The sequence below is a fragment of the Helianthus annuus genome, chromosome 13 (assembly GCF_002127325.2).
Source record: "Helianthus annuus cultivar XRQ/B chromosome 13, HanXRQr2.0-SUNRISE, whole genome shotgun sequence".
Classification (NCBI taxonomy): domain Eukaryota; kingdom Viridiplantae; phylum Streptophyta; class Magnoliopsida; order Asterales; family Asteraceae; genus Helianthus; species Helianthus annuus.
The window spans coordinates 118,849,419-118,866,866 of NC_035445.2; the positions used below are offsets into that span (position 1 = coordinate 118,849,419).

At 37.7% G+C, this 17,448-nt stretch overlaps 2 protein-coding genes across 2 annotated transcripts; one reads left to right on the plus strand and one right to left on the minus strand.

Annotated features, from left to right (window-relative positions):
* The first annotated feature begins 95 nt into the window (after window positions 1-95).
* On the plus strand, window positions 96-6,962 carry LOC110899191 (ferrochelatase-1, chloroplastic/mitochondrial). The gene is made up of 9 exons (XM_022146063.2): window positions 96-470; window positions 1,641-1,911; window positions 2,003-2,146; window positions 2,256-2,357; window positions 3,100-3,203; window positions 3,692-3,818; window positions 3,910-4,062; window positions 5,756-5,856; window positions 6,322-6,962. The coding sequence occupies exons 1-9, from the start codon at window positions 385-387 to the stop codon at window positions 6,632-6,634; spliced, it is 1,401 nt and encodes a 466-aa protein (XP_022001755.1). The 5' UTR covers window positions 96-384; the 3' UTR covers window positions 6,635-6,962.
* Window positions 6,963-12,307: 5,345 nt separating this feature from the next.
* LOC110899192 (far upstream element-binding protein 2) lies at window positions 12,308-16,980 on the minus strand. Its single transcript, XM_022146064.2, has 6 exons — window positions 16,617-16,980; window positions 14,071-14,345; window positions 13,826-13,918; window positions 13,663-13,734; window positions 13,451-13,567; window positions 12,308-13,359 (listed from the first exon to the last, which is right to left on the minus strand). The coding sequence occupies exons 1-6, from the start codon at window positions 16,927-16,929 to the stop codon at window positions 12,487-12,489; spliced, it is 1,743 nt and encodes a 580-aa protein (XP_022001756.1). The 5' UTR covers window positions 16,930-16,980; the 3' UTR covers window positions 12,308-12,486.
* Between the last annotated feature and the right edge of the window lie 468 nt (window positions 16,981-17,448).

The window sequence follows — 17,448 nt, forward strand, 5'->3', positions numbered from 1 at the left end:
AACTGGGAAAATGAGGTAAACACAGGCCTAACATACTACTGTTCTAGAAAAAAGAAACCAAAACGAAGCAGCAACATGGGGCCTAAGATTCGACGCATTTCACACCTACACCTGCCAACTTTGACCTCCAAAAGTCAAAACCAAATACCACTTGATCTCGCGATTAGTATTCAGCCACGAAGCCAACCGCCATTAATGGATTCCTAAACCACTCCTATAATAACTTCATGACTCTTTCTTCCTCTTCTTCATTCTATACTTAACAACATACAAAGTTTACCAACCCTCTGAAAACCCTATACGGACCCTAATTCCACCAATTTCTCCCTTTCTTTTAACATTAACACGTTCAATTTCAACACAGATTCGTTATCTCAACGCTCTATGGATGCATCAATGAGCTCTCATGCTCTCTCTGGTCTCAATTTCTCAAAATCGAACACTGCTGACGTCACACGCGATCGCTCTCTGTAAGTTTGTTGTTGATCGTTGATTTGTGTTTATATGTGTTTTTTTATTGATGTTCAGAGATCATTTGATTCTATGCGTTTGAAGAAATGAATTGGTTGATTGTTGAGTTTGTTTAGGGTTTGTTAACGTTTTAGGTGATGCATGAGGCCTGAATTAGGTTTTGTTGTGAATGTTTACAAATTGAAACAACTGAATTAGGTTTTGTTGAGAATGTTTACTAATGGATGTGAGAGATTTATTGAAGAGAGAGGTTTCTTTTTCTATCATGTGGAAGTGGTTTGTTAGGTTAACAAGGCTTCGGTTTCGAAATTTTGTATTTTAATGAATAAGTTAACAGGAAACGCGAGGATCGTATGCAGTTTATTGTATTGATATTCAGGGATCAATCAAATGTGTCATGTGTTCTGACATCGAACGGATTTGTGAGTTAGATTTTGTTGTGAATGTTGGCAAATTGAAACCAGATGTGATGGATCGGAAACAAGTAGATGCCGAATTAGGTTTTGTTGAGAATGTTTACTAATGGATGTAAAAGATTTGTTGAAGAGAGTGTTCTCATCATGTGGAACTGGTTTGTTACATTTACAAGGCTTCAGTTTCTAAGCTTTGTTGATTTAGTATATGATCTCGTTTGCTGCGAGTAGCAATGGATGTACTGCTATGAGTCGGATTATACGGTGTATGCTTGTTTGTTATTTGTTGCGAGTGTTCCATGCTATAGCAGAAAACAGTCTAGTTTTATCAATTGTGACTAGCTGAATATATTCATGTTCCGTCTGTTTTCCATACGGAGAAGTTTTTTTATACTGTTGTTTTATTAAGGCTCTTGAAGATTGGAAACTGCTAGTTATAATTGTATAGATAGCAAACTGTTTCTTTTCTTGATCTAGTTGTATATGCTAGAAAGTTCATACGAGTTGATCAAATGGTATGCCGAACTGCTGATATGAAATCTAGGTTTATACAGTACTGCTGTTCAAATACTCGATTTAGTTGTAGTATTCTGATGCCTTGTTTGACTTTCTCTGTAACCGTCCTTTCTTTAGTTCTTCCAAATAAGCATTTTTAAGAGTTTAAGACACCGTGAAGTGAAGTCAACTACTTAATTTTTTTTTTTTTTTTTATCACAGTTAATTTCTTAAAATTAAACTTCAAATTCCTACTTGTAGCCATGCATGTGAACTCCCACGTCAATCGTCTTGGAGATCCGGTACAACTGGAAGAACCTTCCAGAACTTGAAACTGGATACATCTGCTCATAATAGAAATCTAGCTGCAAAAACCTTTTGCTCTGCAGAGGCATGCATTCATCCTTTAAGTGCTATTGAATCTCCTTCACACGTCGAAGAGGATAAAGTTGGAGTACTTCTTTTGAATCTTGGAGGCCCAGATACACTAAATGATGTTCAGCCCTTTCTCTATAACCTATTCGCAGACCCCGTATGTTAAACAGTTCCATTTCAATATCAGTCTGGTGCTAACTTAGTCTCAATATTTCTGTTTTACTAATAATGTCGGTATATTGATACAGGACATCATTCGTCTCCCAAGGTTGTTTAGGTTCCTACAACAACCATTGGCGCGACTCATTTCCACACTTAGGGCACCCAAAAGTAAAGAAGGGTATGCTTCAATTGGAGGTGGTTCACCTTTAAGAAAGATAACAGATGAACAAGTAAGATCATATTTTATGTGGCCTGTTGGAAATCTTAGTTATTGCTATTTGTTTATCGGAAAATTTGTGATATTAATATTCATTACCTTAACATTGTTGTTTGTTGTAGGCTGATGCTCTTAAAATGGCACTTGAAGCAAAGAAAGTGGCTGCTAATGTCTATGTTGCAATGCGTTACTGGCACCCTTTCACTGAGGAAGCTGTTCAGCAGGCAAGTATCAAGTGTTTAATGAACAATCATTTCAATATTTTTGAAATCTTTAAACTCTCCGTAACTTTAATCTATATGAGACGAGCCCAACGTGGCAATCTTGGTTTAAAATGCGCGCATCAGGAGCACACGATGCGCTAATGAGATCGCATCAGGTGATGCAATGCACTGTGATTACATGATGTGACTCGCATCATGCATGCGAGGATGATGCGCTCTAAATTGCATAATGCGCTCGCATGATGTGCCCTCATGCGCGCATTTTTCTGAAATCGACCACTATATCATTAAACTGGACGAAGAGCTTGTACCATGTGCTTAATAAGCCTGTACAATGAGCTGATAAAGTTGTTAAGTGAGTTCCTACCTAGATTACTTGTACCTTTTGCATAGACTACTTGTACACATAAGAGTTCAAGGCTTATTTTGGTTATTGAACTTCTTTGATGGTACTAGAGCTGTTTTTTTTTTTTTTTTTTTTTTGTATTTATTTATTATAATCTCTAAATTTTTAGTGTTCAAAGTTAACAAGTTAAAAAAACTATGTATGAATATTTTTTTAAATAACAAACGCATGGCATACGTGATGCACACACATCATGCATTGCACAACAACTTTTGGGATCAAAACGCATTGGAGCGCATCGCGCATTTTAAAACCAAGGTGGCAATTAAGATCATTCCCATATGAATTTCTTTGTTTAAGCTACTAACGGTAATGATGATTTCTTAATTATGGCAGATTAAGAGGGACAGGATTAAGAAGCTCGTCGTGCTTCCTCTTTATCCTCAGTATTCTATTTCTACAACTGGTTCAAGTGTTCGTGTTCTCCAAGACCTATTTAGGTAAACTAAATATAGCATTTCATTTTGCATAGAGTAAAATTCCATTTTCGTCCTTGAGGTTTGGCCAGTTTTGCGACTTTCATCCAACGGCTTGTTTTTCCGCATCTGGGTCCAAAAGTATTGAAATCTTGCCATTTTCATCCATCTCGTTAACTCCATTCATTTTTCTTCATTAAGGAAGGGGTATTTTCATCTTTTGTGTTAACTTAAGGGTATTTTTGTCTTTTTGAATATTTGTACATTATGCTAAATGCTTGAACATAAAGTGAAAAACACCGAATGGTCCATTAAGTTAACAAAAAAGACGAAAATACCCCTGGATGGAGTTAACGAGCCAGATGAAAATGGCAATATTTTAAATCTTTTAGATCCAGATGCGGAAAAACAAACCTTGGCCAAACCTCAGGGCGGTTATGCGAATCTAAAAGTGGTCAGGTTCTTGTAGTTGTTTTATATTATCAAAAATTAATCTGAGTTGATGCATGCAGAGAGGATAAGGTTTTGTCAAGACTCCCTGTTGCTATTATACAGTCATGGTATCAACGTGGAGGTTATGTCAATTCTATGGCTGATTTAATCGAGAAAGAATTGCAAAGTTTTGGTTCACCTGACGAGGTTAGTTCATTTCAGATTACTTATGCTACGGATCTGAAGCACGAAATGTGAATATAGTTTAATAACTGTCGTTTTTAATTAAATTTTGTAGGTAATGATATTCTTCAGTGCTCATGGGGTACCAGTTAGTTATGTTAGAGATGCTGGGGATCCATATAAAGATCAGATGGAGGACTGTATTTACTTAATCATGCAAGAACTTAAAGCTAGAGGAATCAATAATGACCACAAACTCGCTTATCAGGTAATCTATTTAACTTCTTATTTTTCTTGTAGTTGTTTATTTGTTTCTGTGCCTATTTATAAGCAGTGGCGGATCCAGGAATTTTTTTCACTGGGTTCACTTTTTTAGATACTCCAATTTCATATGACTGAACATAAAAAATTTCTGGTCGGTTCGACAGTTCGGATCGGGTAAGGTTCATCACCCATCCTAACAAATGCAAGAATCGTTTATGGACCGACTGATTTTTGTGTCAGCTAAATTTCGGTCTTCTTACTCCTTAGCCGACTTTGCTTATTTGTTATAGTCTCCGGTTGGTGTTGGATATGTCTAATTTTAAAATATTAAAAATTAATGTCGATTATTTAATATCTTCCATGAACTTGTTTATTTTGGTGAGTTTCCTTATAAATAGAGTTGCATAACTAGTCAAGCATACTATACCAACGCTTTAAAACCGCAAAACATTAACCAACAAATTGCTACGGTCTTGATCTTATTCTCATGCATAAATGGAGGGTGTGAAGTTGGAATTTATACATGAAAATGATTTAGAAATGTTGTTTCAATCAATCAATCAATCATACTCAGTAAAATCCCACAAATAGCAAAGCTATTTGTAGGGTCTGGGGAGGGTGGGATGTAGGCACACCTTACCTCTACCCCTAGGGATAGAGAGGCTGCTTCCAGAGAGACCCTCGGCTCCAAAACACCCAAGAAAGAAATAAATAGAACATGAGGTGTGTGTGTGTGTGTGTGTGTGAAGTTACCAATGTAGCATGAGTTGTGAAAGAGTGCATGGTAAAACAGAACAAGTGTGACAACACAAAACAGCCTATACACATAGTTACATATCTACGACCATACACTACACCTAAAAACACAATTGTACAAAACATCCTATACACATAGTTACATATGTACGACCATACACTACACCTAGAGACACAATTGTACCTCTCCTAGTAATCCTTAACCTTAATCCTACGTCTCCACGAGTTCCTATCATGGACCATGTTCTCAGAGAGGTGCAATCTTTGCAAATCCTGCTTAATCCGCTCATCCCAAGTAATTTTGGGTCTACCTCTACTCCTCCCCTCCACCTCGAGGGTTTCAATTACTCTAACTGGTTCTATCGTCTGCCTCCTCTTCACATGCCCAAACCATCTCAATCTTCCCTCCTTTATCTTATCTGATATACTAGCTACTTCTAATCGCTCCCTAAAAACATTATTTCTTATCCGGTCTAACCTTGTGTGCCCACACATCCATCTTAGCATTCTCATCTCTGCTACCTCCATCTTACGTGCCTGTACTTCCTTAATGGCCCATCTTAGAAATGTTGTTTGATAAACTTAAAACTAATAGTAACTACTACAACCACATGGGATTTTGGGGTTTTGCCATGGTTTGAGCCTCAAAAAAGTATTAATTGTGCTTTATACGGGATTCGAACCCGGGTATTTCAGGGAGAATAACGCAAACTTAACCAGTGGAGAACCAATGCCTTTTTGTTTATGGGTTCCCTTTATATTTTACTTATGGGTTCCTTTTCAGTTTGTTATATATATTTACACTAAAAATTAAAAACCGAATGGGTTCCTGGGAACCCGTACTTTCTTAATAGGTCCGCCCCTGTTTATAAGGCACTTGTATGATTGTTAGTTATTTATGGTGGTTCTGAATTTCTGGATTCTTTCTCTTTTTATATCAGAGTCGAGTGGGGCCCGTTCAGTGGTTGAAACCTTACACGGATGAAGTACTTGTTGAGCTTGGCAAAAATGGTGTTAAGAGTCTCCTTGCGGTTCCTGTTAGGTAACATCTTAAACACAAACCTTTAATTTCTTAATCATTTTAGAGTTAAATTACACATATAGTCCTTGTGGTTTATTGAAAGTAACACCTTTGGGTACTAATTTTGTAATCGGTTCAGGTTCTATGGTTTCGATTTTGTAACACCTTTTGAGTATTAAGGCTAACTGCTGTTAATTTTCTATTAAATCAGTGTAAAATGACGAATACACCCTTGTATAATTTTCTGTTAGTACTCAAAGGTGTTACTTACAATAAACCACAAGTACTATCTGTGTAATTAACTCTAAAAAATATAAAAAAAAACTCATTCTAATATTATTTAAATATTCTAAATTTTTGTAACAAATTCAAATTTTTGAAAAAAAACGTGTTCCAGTTAACCTGACCCAACCCGTATCAGAAAATTACCCTTTAGACCCGTTACACTTCACTCAACCCGCTCATTTTGGTTTTGTGAATGTGCAGCTTTGTGAGCGAGCATATAGAAACACTTGAAGAAATAGATATGGAATATAAAGAGCTGGCCCTTGAATCTGGCGTTGAAAACTGGGGTCGGGTCCCGGCTCTTGGTTGCACCTCTACGTTCATAACCGATTTGGCTGATGCGGTTATTGAAGCCTTGCCTTCTGCTGCAGCTATGACAACGGACACAACCGTTAGCGAGGCCAGTAGTTTTAAACAAAATCCAGCTGGGTTTGCTATCAAGATGCTTTTAGGTTCCTTCTTAGCATTTATAGCATTGCTAGTATTCCCTGCATTCAAGAATCAAAATGTCTAGAGAGAGTTCCGCTGAATTCACTTTTGAAGATAAAGGGCCAAATAAAGAGACGGTTACGGTATACATCGAGAACAGGAATTTAGTTGCTTTTTACGGATTGAGTTTTTGATCGTTTTGCTTTTGTTTTTGGTTCTTTTTTGTGAAAACTGAGACCTGGTGAAGAAGTTTCATCACAAATATGATTTCCAAATTTTTATACAAGTTTAATACGGGTTTATTTATAATATGCCAATATCTTAGGCCTGGCTTGCATAAGCTTGGCTTGATTTGAGCTGATCGCTCTCAAGCTCTAATGATGAGCAAATAGATAATGATGATAGTTTTTTTTAAGACAAATTTCTTTAATCTTATTGTTTGTGGGACTTAGCCAATGGGACTCCAACCCCATTGGTGAACGAAATCCTCAGAGTTTATGATTTGTTGAAAGTATTGTTGTATTGAACAACTTATGAGTAATTTGTCAAATCTTATTTGGATTGTTAAACCCTTTGCACAATTTTAGGTATTCACATTGACCTAACACGTGTAGATTCTATCCTTCAATGTTATGTTTGATCTCTGTTAAAGTGCTTGAACTATCGTTGCAATAAGTCGTGGAAACTTGAGAAATGCAGGTTAAGCAAGTGTGTATTAGGCCCAAGTTGATTCGACACCCCTGGACCCACGCATGCAGGAACGTCTTGCACCGGGTTTGCATTCTCTATGGTCTAAGCACAAATACATTGAGTCTTAGAAGATTTGTTGAAACCGATTAGTTAATCACATGATTACACACTGATCGATAATAAGTGATCAATGTGTATATATGATACTTACGCAATAGGCTGGTCGACATATAACCACCACTAACCCTAAATGTTCGCATGAACAAACACTTGGACGAATTGTGTTCCATTGACCTTTTAAAAACTATGTATTATGATGGACTGTTAAAGACTTTGCACTGACCTTTAATATTCACACCGACCTAACACAGTGTAGATGACTAGATTTTATTCTTCAATTTCGATCTTTATTAAAGTGCTTGAACTTATAGTTGTCGATGCAAGAAGTCGTGGATACAATCTATTGCAGAAATGCAGGCTAGGCATGTGCATATCAACCTTAAGTTGACTCGACACCCTTAGACCCCTCGCATGTAGGAGCCTTGTGCACCGCGTTTTCATTATCTATATAGCAAAATACATTGAGTCTTAGAAGATTCCTTGGAACCGATTAGTTAATTACATATCAATGTGTATGATACTTGGTTAAAGATTTATCTTATTTACTCAGAATTCAAATCGTTTTTCTCGCATTTAAGAAGGTTTTGAACTTTTTTAGGAGTGAGAGCATGTGGGGCCACTGACATCTTATCCAATCAGATTTCATTTTTTTTTCTTTAATTGTTTTTTTTTCTTTTTTAGTTAAAAGGGTTTATTTCACATCACTTAAAGGGGTGCTATTATTGTGCCGCTGATGTAGCGTGATAAAGCTCTTAGAGACTTTATCCCACTCCATATAGTCTAACGAACTTACACCGGTGTGAGAGCTGACGTGTTAGCATAATCAAGCAAATAAATTGTCTTGGGTTAATAACATGTTAGACAAGCAAGTAAACAAATTGTTTTGGTTATTGACGTATTTGACATGTGGGTAACATGTTTGATATGCAGATAAATTATCTTGGGTTATTAACATGTGGGTAAACTGCCTTAGATTATTAACGTGTTAGACATGCGGATAAATTGTCTTGGGTTATTAACGGGTTTGACATGCGAGTAAATTGTCGTGGGTCATTAACGAGTTAGACATGCAATTACTTGAACTATTAACGTGTTATAGACATATGAGTGAACTGCCTTGGGTTAGCATCATAAATCACCGTAAGGTGAATAATAGTGTATCAAAGCGGTAGGTGGGACACATGTTGAATCACCGTGGGTAAAGCGAATATAATGTTTATCATCATGGATGGGTGGACGTAAATGTAGAATTAGGTGCTGTTTGTTTTTTGAGATGTAAAATGTCTTTAATTTGTGAACTCAGGCATCTGTAAGAGAAGATGTAGCCCAAATGTCTGCAGTCTGCAAGGAGGAGAGGGTTTGGTTTTTTTCTTCAAAAACAACTTCAACCACACAACACACACAAGCTCTCTCTCTCTGCTCTCTCTCTCTACAAACTCTCTCTCTCTACAACCACCACCACCGCACCACCTCTGCCACCACCACCGCACCACCTCCGCCATCACACCACCGCCTCTCTCTCTCTCTACGGTCTCTCTCTCTCACAGGACACTCTCTCTCTACAACCACCACCACCACCGCACCACCTCCGCCACCACCACCGCACCACCTCCGCCATCACACAGGTCTCTCACAGGTCTCTCTCTCTCTCTCACAGGTCTCTTTCTCTATGGTCTCTCTCTCTCACCGATCTCTCTCTCTCACAGATCTCTCTCTCTCTCACAGATGGGTTTGGTGGTGATGGGTTTGGTGGTGGTGGCTTTTGATGATGGTGGTGGTGGTGGTGGAGGTGGTGGCGGAGGCGGTGCGGTGGTGGTGGCGGAGGTGGTGGTAACAGGGGAGAAGAGGAAGAAGAAGAAGGGTGTGTGTGAAGATCTGATCTGTTTAGTGAAGCTATTATCCATAGCTTTTTTTTAAGCTATTAAAAGCCATTTTAAGATCTTTTTTTTAAACAAATAGTCTTCAAGGGCTTATGTCTGCCCGCCCGCATACATAAGCTCTTTACAGACAATATAAGCAAAAACAAACAGAACCTTAGTGTAAGATGAATATTAATAATAACTAGGAGTTTGACCCGGCGGCGTCGAAAGTTAAAGTAACTCGCATTTATGCCGTATATTTGATCCAACTTTTTTTCAAAAAAATTACGTCACCGTTGAATAAAAAAGTTTTATATTTGACCCGACTCGCTTTCATACACAATCTACAAACGCACACAAAATAAGGATAAAAACGTATTATATTTGACCAGACTCGTTTCAGGAAAAATGTTTATGTCAAAACGTTAGTCGTTTCCATTGAAACGGGAATTGAAAGCGACAGGTGCGTTAAAATTGCCATACGTCGCGTGTTACGGCTACGACACCTTAGTTGTTTATAGTTGGCGGTACCTTAACCATATAAAAACACGCGTTTCGACGTATCCAATCTAACTCAGTGTAACCTATACAAGTATTGCGGCTACAATGTACGATGATGACATTAATGTGTGATGCCCACACGTGAAATTATGCGTTTTTTACATTGTCACACACGGTATGTTTGTGATATTAACATCATTTGACATAGATAAAAAAAAGTATGTCTCAGTCGTTGTGGTGTAAAGTTGTAATGGTAACTTAGACAATCATGTAAAATCGTAAAAGTAACTTTGACATTAAAAAAGTATGTCTTAGTCGTTGTGGTGTAAAGTTGAAAAAAAAAAAAGCTTTAATTGAGAAAAAGGAGATTTTAACTCTATTTGACAAAAGATGGGGAAGAATAAAGAGTCGAACTCGAGACCTTTTCTTCAGTTTGAGATGCAGCAACCACTAAAACAAACTCCAACTTGGATTTCCTTGGCTCAAACAATGTTTATATATAAAAGTAAAGGTGGTGGTTGTGATGTGACAGCCACCGACTTTCTGTTTTAAGATTATAATTAGTTTTGATAAGTTTTTACTTGAGTAATCACATAAAATTTAAACTGCAATTGAGAAAAGGTAAATTTAAATTGCATTTGAGAGAAAAAAGAAAAAAAGGAAACTGTAATTGAGAAAAAGGAATTCTAAACTGCATTTGAAAACAAAAGAAACTTTAATTGAGAAAAAGGAGATTTTAACTCTATTTGACAAAAGAAGGGGAAGAATAAAGAGTCGAACTCGGGACCTTTTCTTCAGCTTGGGATGCAGCAACCACTAAAACAAACTCCAACTTGGTTTTCCTTAGCTCAAACAATGTTTATATATAAAAGTAAAGGCGGTGGCTGTGATGTGACAGCCACCGACTTTCTGTTTTAAGATTAAATAGAATAGAATGTGTTAAAAAAACTATGGGTAGGTGGATAAAGACGTTATCACCGTAAGTTGAACATAAACGAGAATCACCACGGGTAGGTGAACTAAAATTAGAAGTAAAAAAAAAAGAGTTAATTACTGTTTTCGTCCCTATGGTTTGTCAAAAATCACTATTTCAATCCATTAGTTTAAAAATTGCGATTTCAGTCCCTGTGGTTTCACTTTCGTAACTATTTCAGTCCCCTCACTTTCGTAACCATTTCAATCCATTATTTTGTTAAGTACAAGAACTGAAATGATTACGAGGTGGACTGAAATGGTTACGAGATGGACTGAAATTGTTACGAAAGTGAAACCACAGGGACTAAAATCGCAATTTTTAAACTAATGGACTGAAATAGTGATTTTTGACAAACCACAGGAACGAAAACAGTAATTAACTCAAAAAAAATATATATATAAAAACATAAATGAGTTATTTTGGTGGATTGTTATACCACACGGTGTGGGCATGGAAATCTGACGTGGAGGCCAGTCCACGCCCATCAAACCACCCCGTGTTTGGCGTTTTCCACAGCGTTGTGTGTGGGACGGGGAATTTTCACCGGCGTGGGGGACAATTTGGTTGGTGATGTGGCGCGAGTTGATTGGTGGTTTGTGATTGGTTAGTTTTTTTTTAACACTGGGTGAGGCCCTTTCCACACCCAACACCATCCCATACTTTTTTGGCCACGCCCCTTGCTTACGTGGCTGGCACATGGCACTTAACGCCCCATCTTCAAGCCCCTCCACACTGTATGGTATTATAATAACTTAATGTATTAGGGTGCAATACATTAAGGATATGATTGGGGTTTATCAACTGGAGCCCTCGTATGTAAACCCACTTAGCAAAAGCTAATGTTGTGTAATCGAGTTGGCAGTTGATCAAGATCAGTCTCGGGATGAGTTTCGAGCATCGTAACATCTAAAGTCCTTGAATGTTTTGGTGTCAAACAAGGTTGTCTTAAAATCTAACAGTTTTGGGTTTTGTTAAATTCTGAACGAGATAAGTATGACAAAATGTAACAAACAGATTCAAGACTTATTAATGGGGAAAATAAAGTTATGACCTAAATTTTGCAATGTTGTCAACACAAATGTGACCATTACATTCGGCCCTTAAAAAACATGTTATGTTTTTAAAGCTGTTTTTTTTTGCCAATAAGGTGGTGGTGGAGTGGTAAGGGAGAGATTTGGTGTTCTAAAGGACTCGGGTCCGATTCCTGCACTCCTTCAGGCGAGCGTTCACGAGCTTTGGCCCTAAGTGAGTTTTCCCCGGTTCGGAGACGAGTGTATCCCGATGTGGTGAATTTCGCCAGTAGCCCATTTGGAGGATTCGTTTACCGTTAAAAAAAAATGATGTTTTAAAGCTTCTTTTATATGAAGTCATACTGATATAATAGTGAACACAAAACATGTAGCTTCTCAAACCTAAGAGCCAAAACCGTAATACAAACATAGCAGATGAACTAATCATGTAATTCTTTCTTGATTTTAACACTTGACGTATGATTTTGAAAAAAAAAAACAATAGATGTGCGCACAGCAAGTTGTGTGAGGAAGGGTAAATGATAGGGTGACACTGGTTATTTAATATTTTAATTGTTTTATGCAAACTACGACAAATATAGTTATTATTAATAAGGAAATAGTAAATATAAAATTTGGATGATGTGCATGTTTTATAGAACATGTCTGAAACTTTGGTCCATGAATAAATAGGTAATCCACCCATTAACAAAATCAAGCAATCCAAAACATCCTCAGTATCAACTCCACTACAATCTAGGTTAAAAACCATCACTTACTCTTAATTCTGCTGCGGTGAAGCTTTGGGAACAGGTGGAGCTGCCTGAGACGCCGCTGCATCAGAAGAATAAGCAGGAGGCTGTTGGTATCCACCGCCATACGCTGGCGGTTGTTGTCCCCCATAGCTTGGCTGACCAGCAGGTGGTGCACCATATGGCGGTTGGCCATATCCTGTAGCACCATAAGTAGGTGGTGCACCGTATGCCGGTTGAGCATAGCCGGTTGCACTGGGTGACTGCCCGTTAGTAGGTTGGCTGACGGGTGGCTTTTGTGTCGGAGGAGGTCCATAACCACCGTATCCAGAAGGTTGACTTCCATACCCTGGTTGACCAGAACCCTGAGGTGGATAGCTCGGGTTTGAACTAGGCTGCTGACCGTAACCAGATTGAGGTGCAGAAGTTGGAGGAGCTTGACTAGCATTATCACCCTGAGCCCCATACCCCGCAGTTTGACCATCGGTTTGACCCGCAGTATTATATCCAGATGAGGGATTACCATAACCATGTTGATAATATCCATCCTGGCCGTAACCTTGACCTTGTTGACCATAACCGTAAGCTGATGTATCTGTAGAGCCTGGTCCACCAGGTGGTTGGGTCTGTTGACTTTGTTGCTGACCATAGTAATCATAACCACCACCACCACCACCCTGAGCAGTCTGCTGAGCTGACGACTGGTCCCAGCCGGCGGCATACCCACCTCCATATGGCTGCTGGGTATAAGCAGCCTGACCAGGGTATGCACCAGGTTGACCGTAGTAGCCATAGCCACCCTGTTGCTGCATTTGTTGGCCAGGTGGCGCCCAACTAGTGGGTGGTTGGGCTTGATAACCTTGCTGAGAGTATCCGCCGCCCATTGGATTTCTTGCACGATTCTACACAATAATTATAATTTTAACTGCTAATCGTCTTTCAATAAACCAGGAACTAGTATCCCCCACATGCATAGATGTATTTACGACATACCTCGCTAATTACTTCATTAACCATTTGTTTTGCAGCCTCGATCTGATCACTTGTTCCATCTATCTGTACGGTCCTCTCGGTTGATGTATCTCCGGGGGGCAGGTGTAGCGGTATCACCTGGATTATAATTTATAAACATTTTACTTACAAAATGTTTGGATAGAAAATTGATTTTTAAACAACACGAACAATAATAAATAAACTATATTAACCTGAATACGCGCTCCTGTAGTGGCTTGCATACTTTTTATCGTCTCACCCCCTTTACCGATAACAAGACCAACCTGTAAGCAAATTACATAATGTCATATACAGAACCGAATGTCAATTGCAACAAAAAAAACAAAACTGAAATTAAAGCCGAATATAGATTACCTTCTTGTTTGGAATTTTCATCACAAATTGTTCACCCCCACCTGACTGACCACTCACCCTTCTAGAAACTGTGCCAGAACCCCCGGACTCGGCCTGTTTTACAAAACATATAAAATTAGACACATCTAAATGCTTGTATACAACAGTAAATGGATAAATACAAAGAAACACCACAAGCAGATAATACTATGACATAATAGCTAACACAAAATACTGGAGTTTATAATAAGACAATTAATACATACCTCAGCAAGAACATCCTTAATCAACTGCTCGGCTTTTGCTATAGAATCTGCGGTACCTGTGATCTCAACGTCTCTAGTCTGTGAATGTGGGTCTGCATCCATATCCCTGGTGATCTGGATCTTTGCCCCAGATTGCATTTGAAGATACTTAATGGTTTCCCCAGCTTTCCCAATAATGACACCAACTTTGCCATTTGGGATCTCGATTTTTTTGCTTGAGTTTGCTGCATAGCCACCGTAACTAGAAGGAATTGAAGCAGCAGCATGTCCCATATCTGTGATGATTAAAACACGATAACGTTAGGCATAAGCGGTAACACATTCAAACTAAAGAAAAAAAATGTCTTTTTGTATTGTCTAGGGGTGTTTCTAAACCAAATCTCTCAAAAGTCAAACCAAAACAGATTAGCAGGTTTGAGAGCCATACAGTTGTCGGTTTTAACAGTTCAGCTCACGGTTTGAAGCTAGAAACCAGCCGTTTAGCCTTTACTACTGGTATATATACTTTTTCATTTTTAGAAGAGTTAAATGGCATTTTAATCCCTGTGGTTTGAGCCATTTTGCCAGTTTAGTCCAAAGGTTTCATTTTTCGCTTGTGGGTCCAAAAAGGTTTTACCGTTGCCATTTTAGTCCACTGGGTTAACTTCATCCATTTTTTCTGTTAACGAGAAGAGCAATTCAGTCATTTTATATGGCCGAATTGCCTTTCTAGTTAACAGAATTACATATAAAATGACCGAATTGCCCTTCTTGTTAAAAGAAAAAATGGATGAAGTTAACCCAGTGGACTAAAATGGCAACGGTGAAACCTTTTTGGACCCACAGGCAAAAAATGTAACCTTTGGACTAAACTGGCAAAATGGCCCAAACCATAGGGACTAAAATGGCATTTAACTCTTTTTAGAATATGCAGTTGTATAAGTGTATTATATTCATATACCATCTTTATCATTTTAAAACTTGTATACAAACAAGTAATTCTGAAAAAAAAAAGTTCAAAAAAACAGTTCAAACCGCCAAAAATAATAAATTTGGCCAACCCACCAAACCCAACCGTTTTGGCATGTTCGTTTCCTAGAAACATAGCTAGTGGGTTGACCCAGATTTTTCATCAAAACCAGCCAATCCGAATGTAAACACCCCTAATTACATAAAAATATCAAACGAAAAGCTGCAGCCAACACAGGCTGCTGTGTTACACTTGCATTCACTAAAAAACATGAAACTGCAAAAATAATCTAACTAAACAATCTTTCCAAAACAGAAGCAGATCAAAAACTTAAACTAAAAAAACACATCACTAAATTGATCTTAAACAGAGAACAAACAATAAAACTGACATATCTATAACAAACTAAACCATCACTATAATAAAGTCTAGTACATTCCTCGAAAACACTAAAAAATAAAAAAAAAATCAAACCAAAAGCACACAAGTAAATTCATCAACACAAATAAAAAACATAAATACTCAAACCTTATGAATGTAAAAACCTAAATTAAGATCCAAAAATCCCAAACAACAACAAACACAATCATCAACAATAAACCTTAAAGCCTAACTAAAACCAACATATGTGACATTCAAGCATGCGTAGGAGCCATAAACCACCGAAGGACAACAAACACAATCATCAATCATAAACCTTTAAATACCTAAATTAAAACCAACAGATATGAGATTCAACTGTGCGTAAGATCTAGGAACCATCAACCAACAACAAACACAATAATCAACCATAAACCTCTAAAACCAAAAGTAAAAACCAACAATAATGAGATCCAACCAGGCATAAATTTCAAAAACCATCAAACAACAACAAACACAATTATATACAATAAAACCATAACAAAACCTAATATAAAAGTTCAAAACCACCTAAATTAAAAAGTTTAACCCTAAATCAAGATACAGAAACCATCAAACAACAAAAACAAAATCATCAACCATAAAACCTCTAAAACCATAAAATTAAACCAACAGATAAAGGCTTCAACCGTGCATAACATCCAGAAACCATCAAACAACAACAAACACAATCACAAACCATACTCTAAAAAACCTGAATTAACAATTTAAATCCTAAATTAAAAGTTTAGATACAAGTTTCAAACCAGTAGAACGAGAACTGAACTCTCTCGCATCGTTAAAACCCTAAGAAACAAAAATATCAAACCGAAACAAAAACCAAACATCGTAAACCAACAGATACGAAACTCTAAGATGCAGAAACAATCAAACAGAGTCATAAACCATAAAACCTAAATTAAAAGTTTAAAACCAACATATATAAAAGATTGAAACCTAATCTAAAAATTTTAACCTAAATTAAGATCCACAAACCAGCAAACAACAACAAACACATTCATAATCCATAAATCTCTAAAAAACCTAAATTAAAAGCTCAAAACCACAGATATGAGAGATTCAACTCTAAATTAACAGTATATACCTAAATTAAGATCCAGAAACCATCAAACAACAACAAACACAATCACAAACAATGTAAAAACCTAAATTAAAAGTATAAATATGAGATTCGAACCAGTAGGACCAGAACTGAAGTCTCTGGCATCACTGGCATCCCAACCACCACCACCAGCGGTTCCGTCGTTATCAAACTTGGATCTCTTAGCTTCGGCGTTGTTAAAGATACGCGCGGCGATCTCCTGAGCCTTCTGTTTGGCGAGCTGGATCTCGTCCATAGGTGGAGGTACGTTGTTGTAGGACGGAGCAGAGTCGGGGGCGGAGAATCCGGTGGGGCGACGGGCGGAGGAAGGCGGAGGTCCGACGTCTTCGTACTTGCGTTTGACGGAGGCGGAGTCGCCGCTGGATGGGTAGTGGGAGTCGTCAGCCATTATTTCTGAGAAGGAGAATGTACGTAAAACCCTAGCAAACAAATGTTATAGGTTTCGAATAGATTTTTTTTTTTTTTACTTTACGGAGGGTGTTTGGGTTAAGCTTATTTTGGAGGAACTTATAACTCGAAAAAATCTGATCAGATTTTGATTTTAGATGAAAATGACAATACAACTGAAATTACAGGACCCAGATTTAAAATGTTTGAGTTTTGGACTAAAAAAGTGACCAAACCTCATGAACCATTTTGGCAGTTTACTCTAAAAAGGTAAAGGTAAAGCGTAGGGAGGATATGAAGAGAGGGCGCGAAGCGCCATGTGTCAGCCACGTCAGCACATGTTAGTAAAAGTGTCGTGGAGTCAAAAAGCGTGGGATGGGATGGGGCGTGTGACACGTAGAATGCACTTTTTATATTTTTTTATTTTAAAAAATAAAACAAATCTATTAAATGAAAAAAAAAAAAACAAATCTATTAAATGAAAAAAAAACAAATCTATAAGCCACACTCAATCACAATC

Coding starts and splice junctions, on each gene's coding strand:
- LOC110899191 (XM_022146063.2), top strand. CDS start 385: ATGGATGCATCAATGAGCTCTCATGCTCTCTCTGGTCTCAATTTCTCA. Junction 2,358..3,099: donor CTGAGGAAGCTGTTCAGCAG/GCAAGTATCAAG, acceptor TAATTATGGCAG/ATTAAGAGGGACAGGATTAA. Junction 4,063..5,755: donor ACCACAAACTCGCTTATCAG/GTAATCTATTTA, acceptor TTTTTATATCAG/AGTCGAGTGGGGCCCGTTCA.
- LOC110899192 (XM_022146064.2), bottom strand. CDS start 16,929: ATGGCTGACGACTCCCACTACCCATCCAGCGGCGACTCCGCCTCCGTC. Junction 13,919..14,070: donor TTAAGGATGTTCTTGCTGAG/GTATGTATTAAT, acceptor TTTGTAAAACAG/GCCGAGTCCGGGGGTTCTGG. Junction 13,568..13,662: donor CTACAGGAGCGCGTATTCAG/GTTAATATAGTT, acceptor ATTATAATCCAG/GTGATACCGCTACACCTGCC.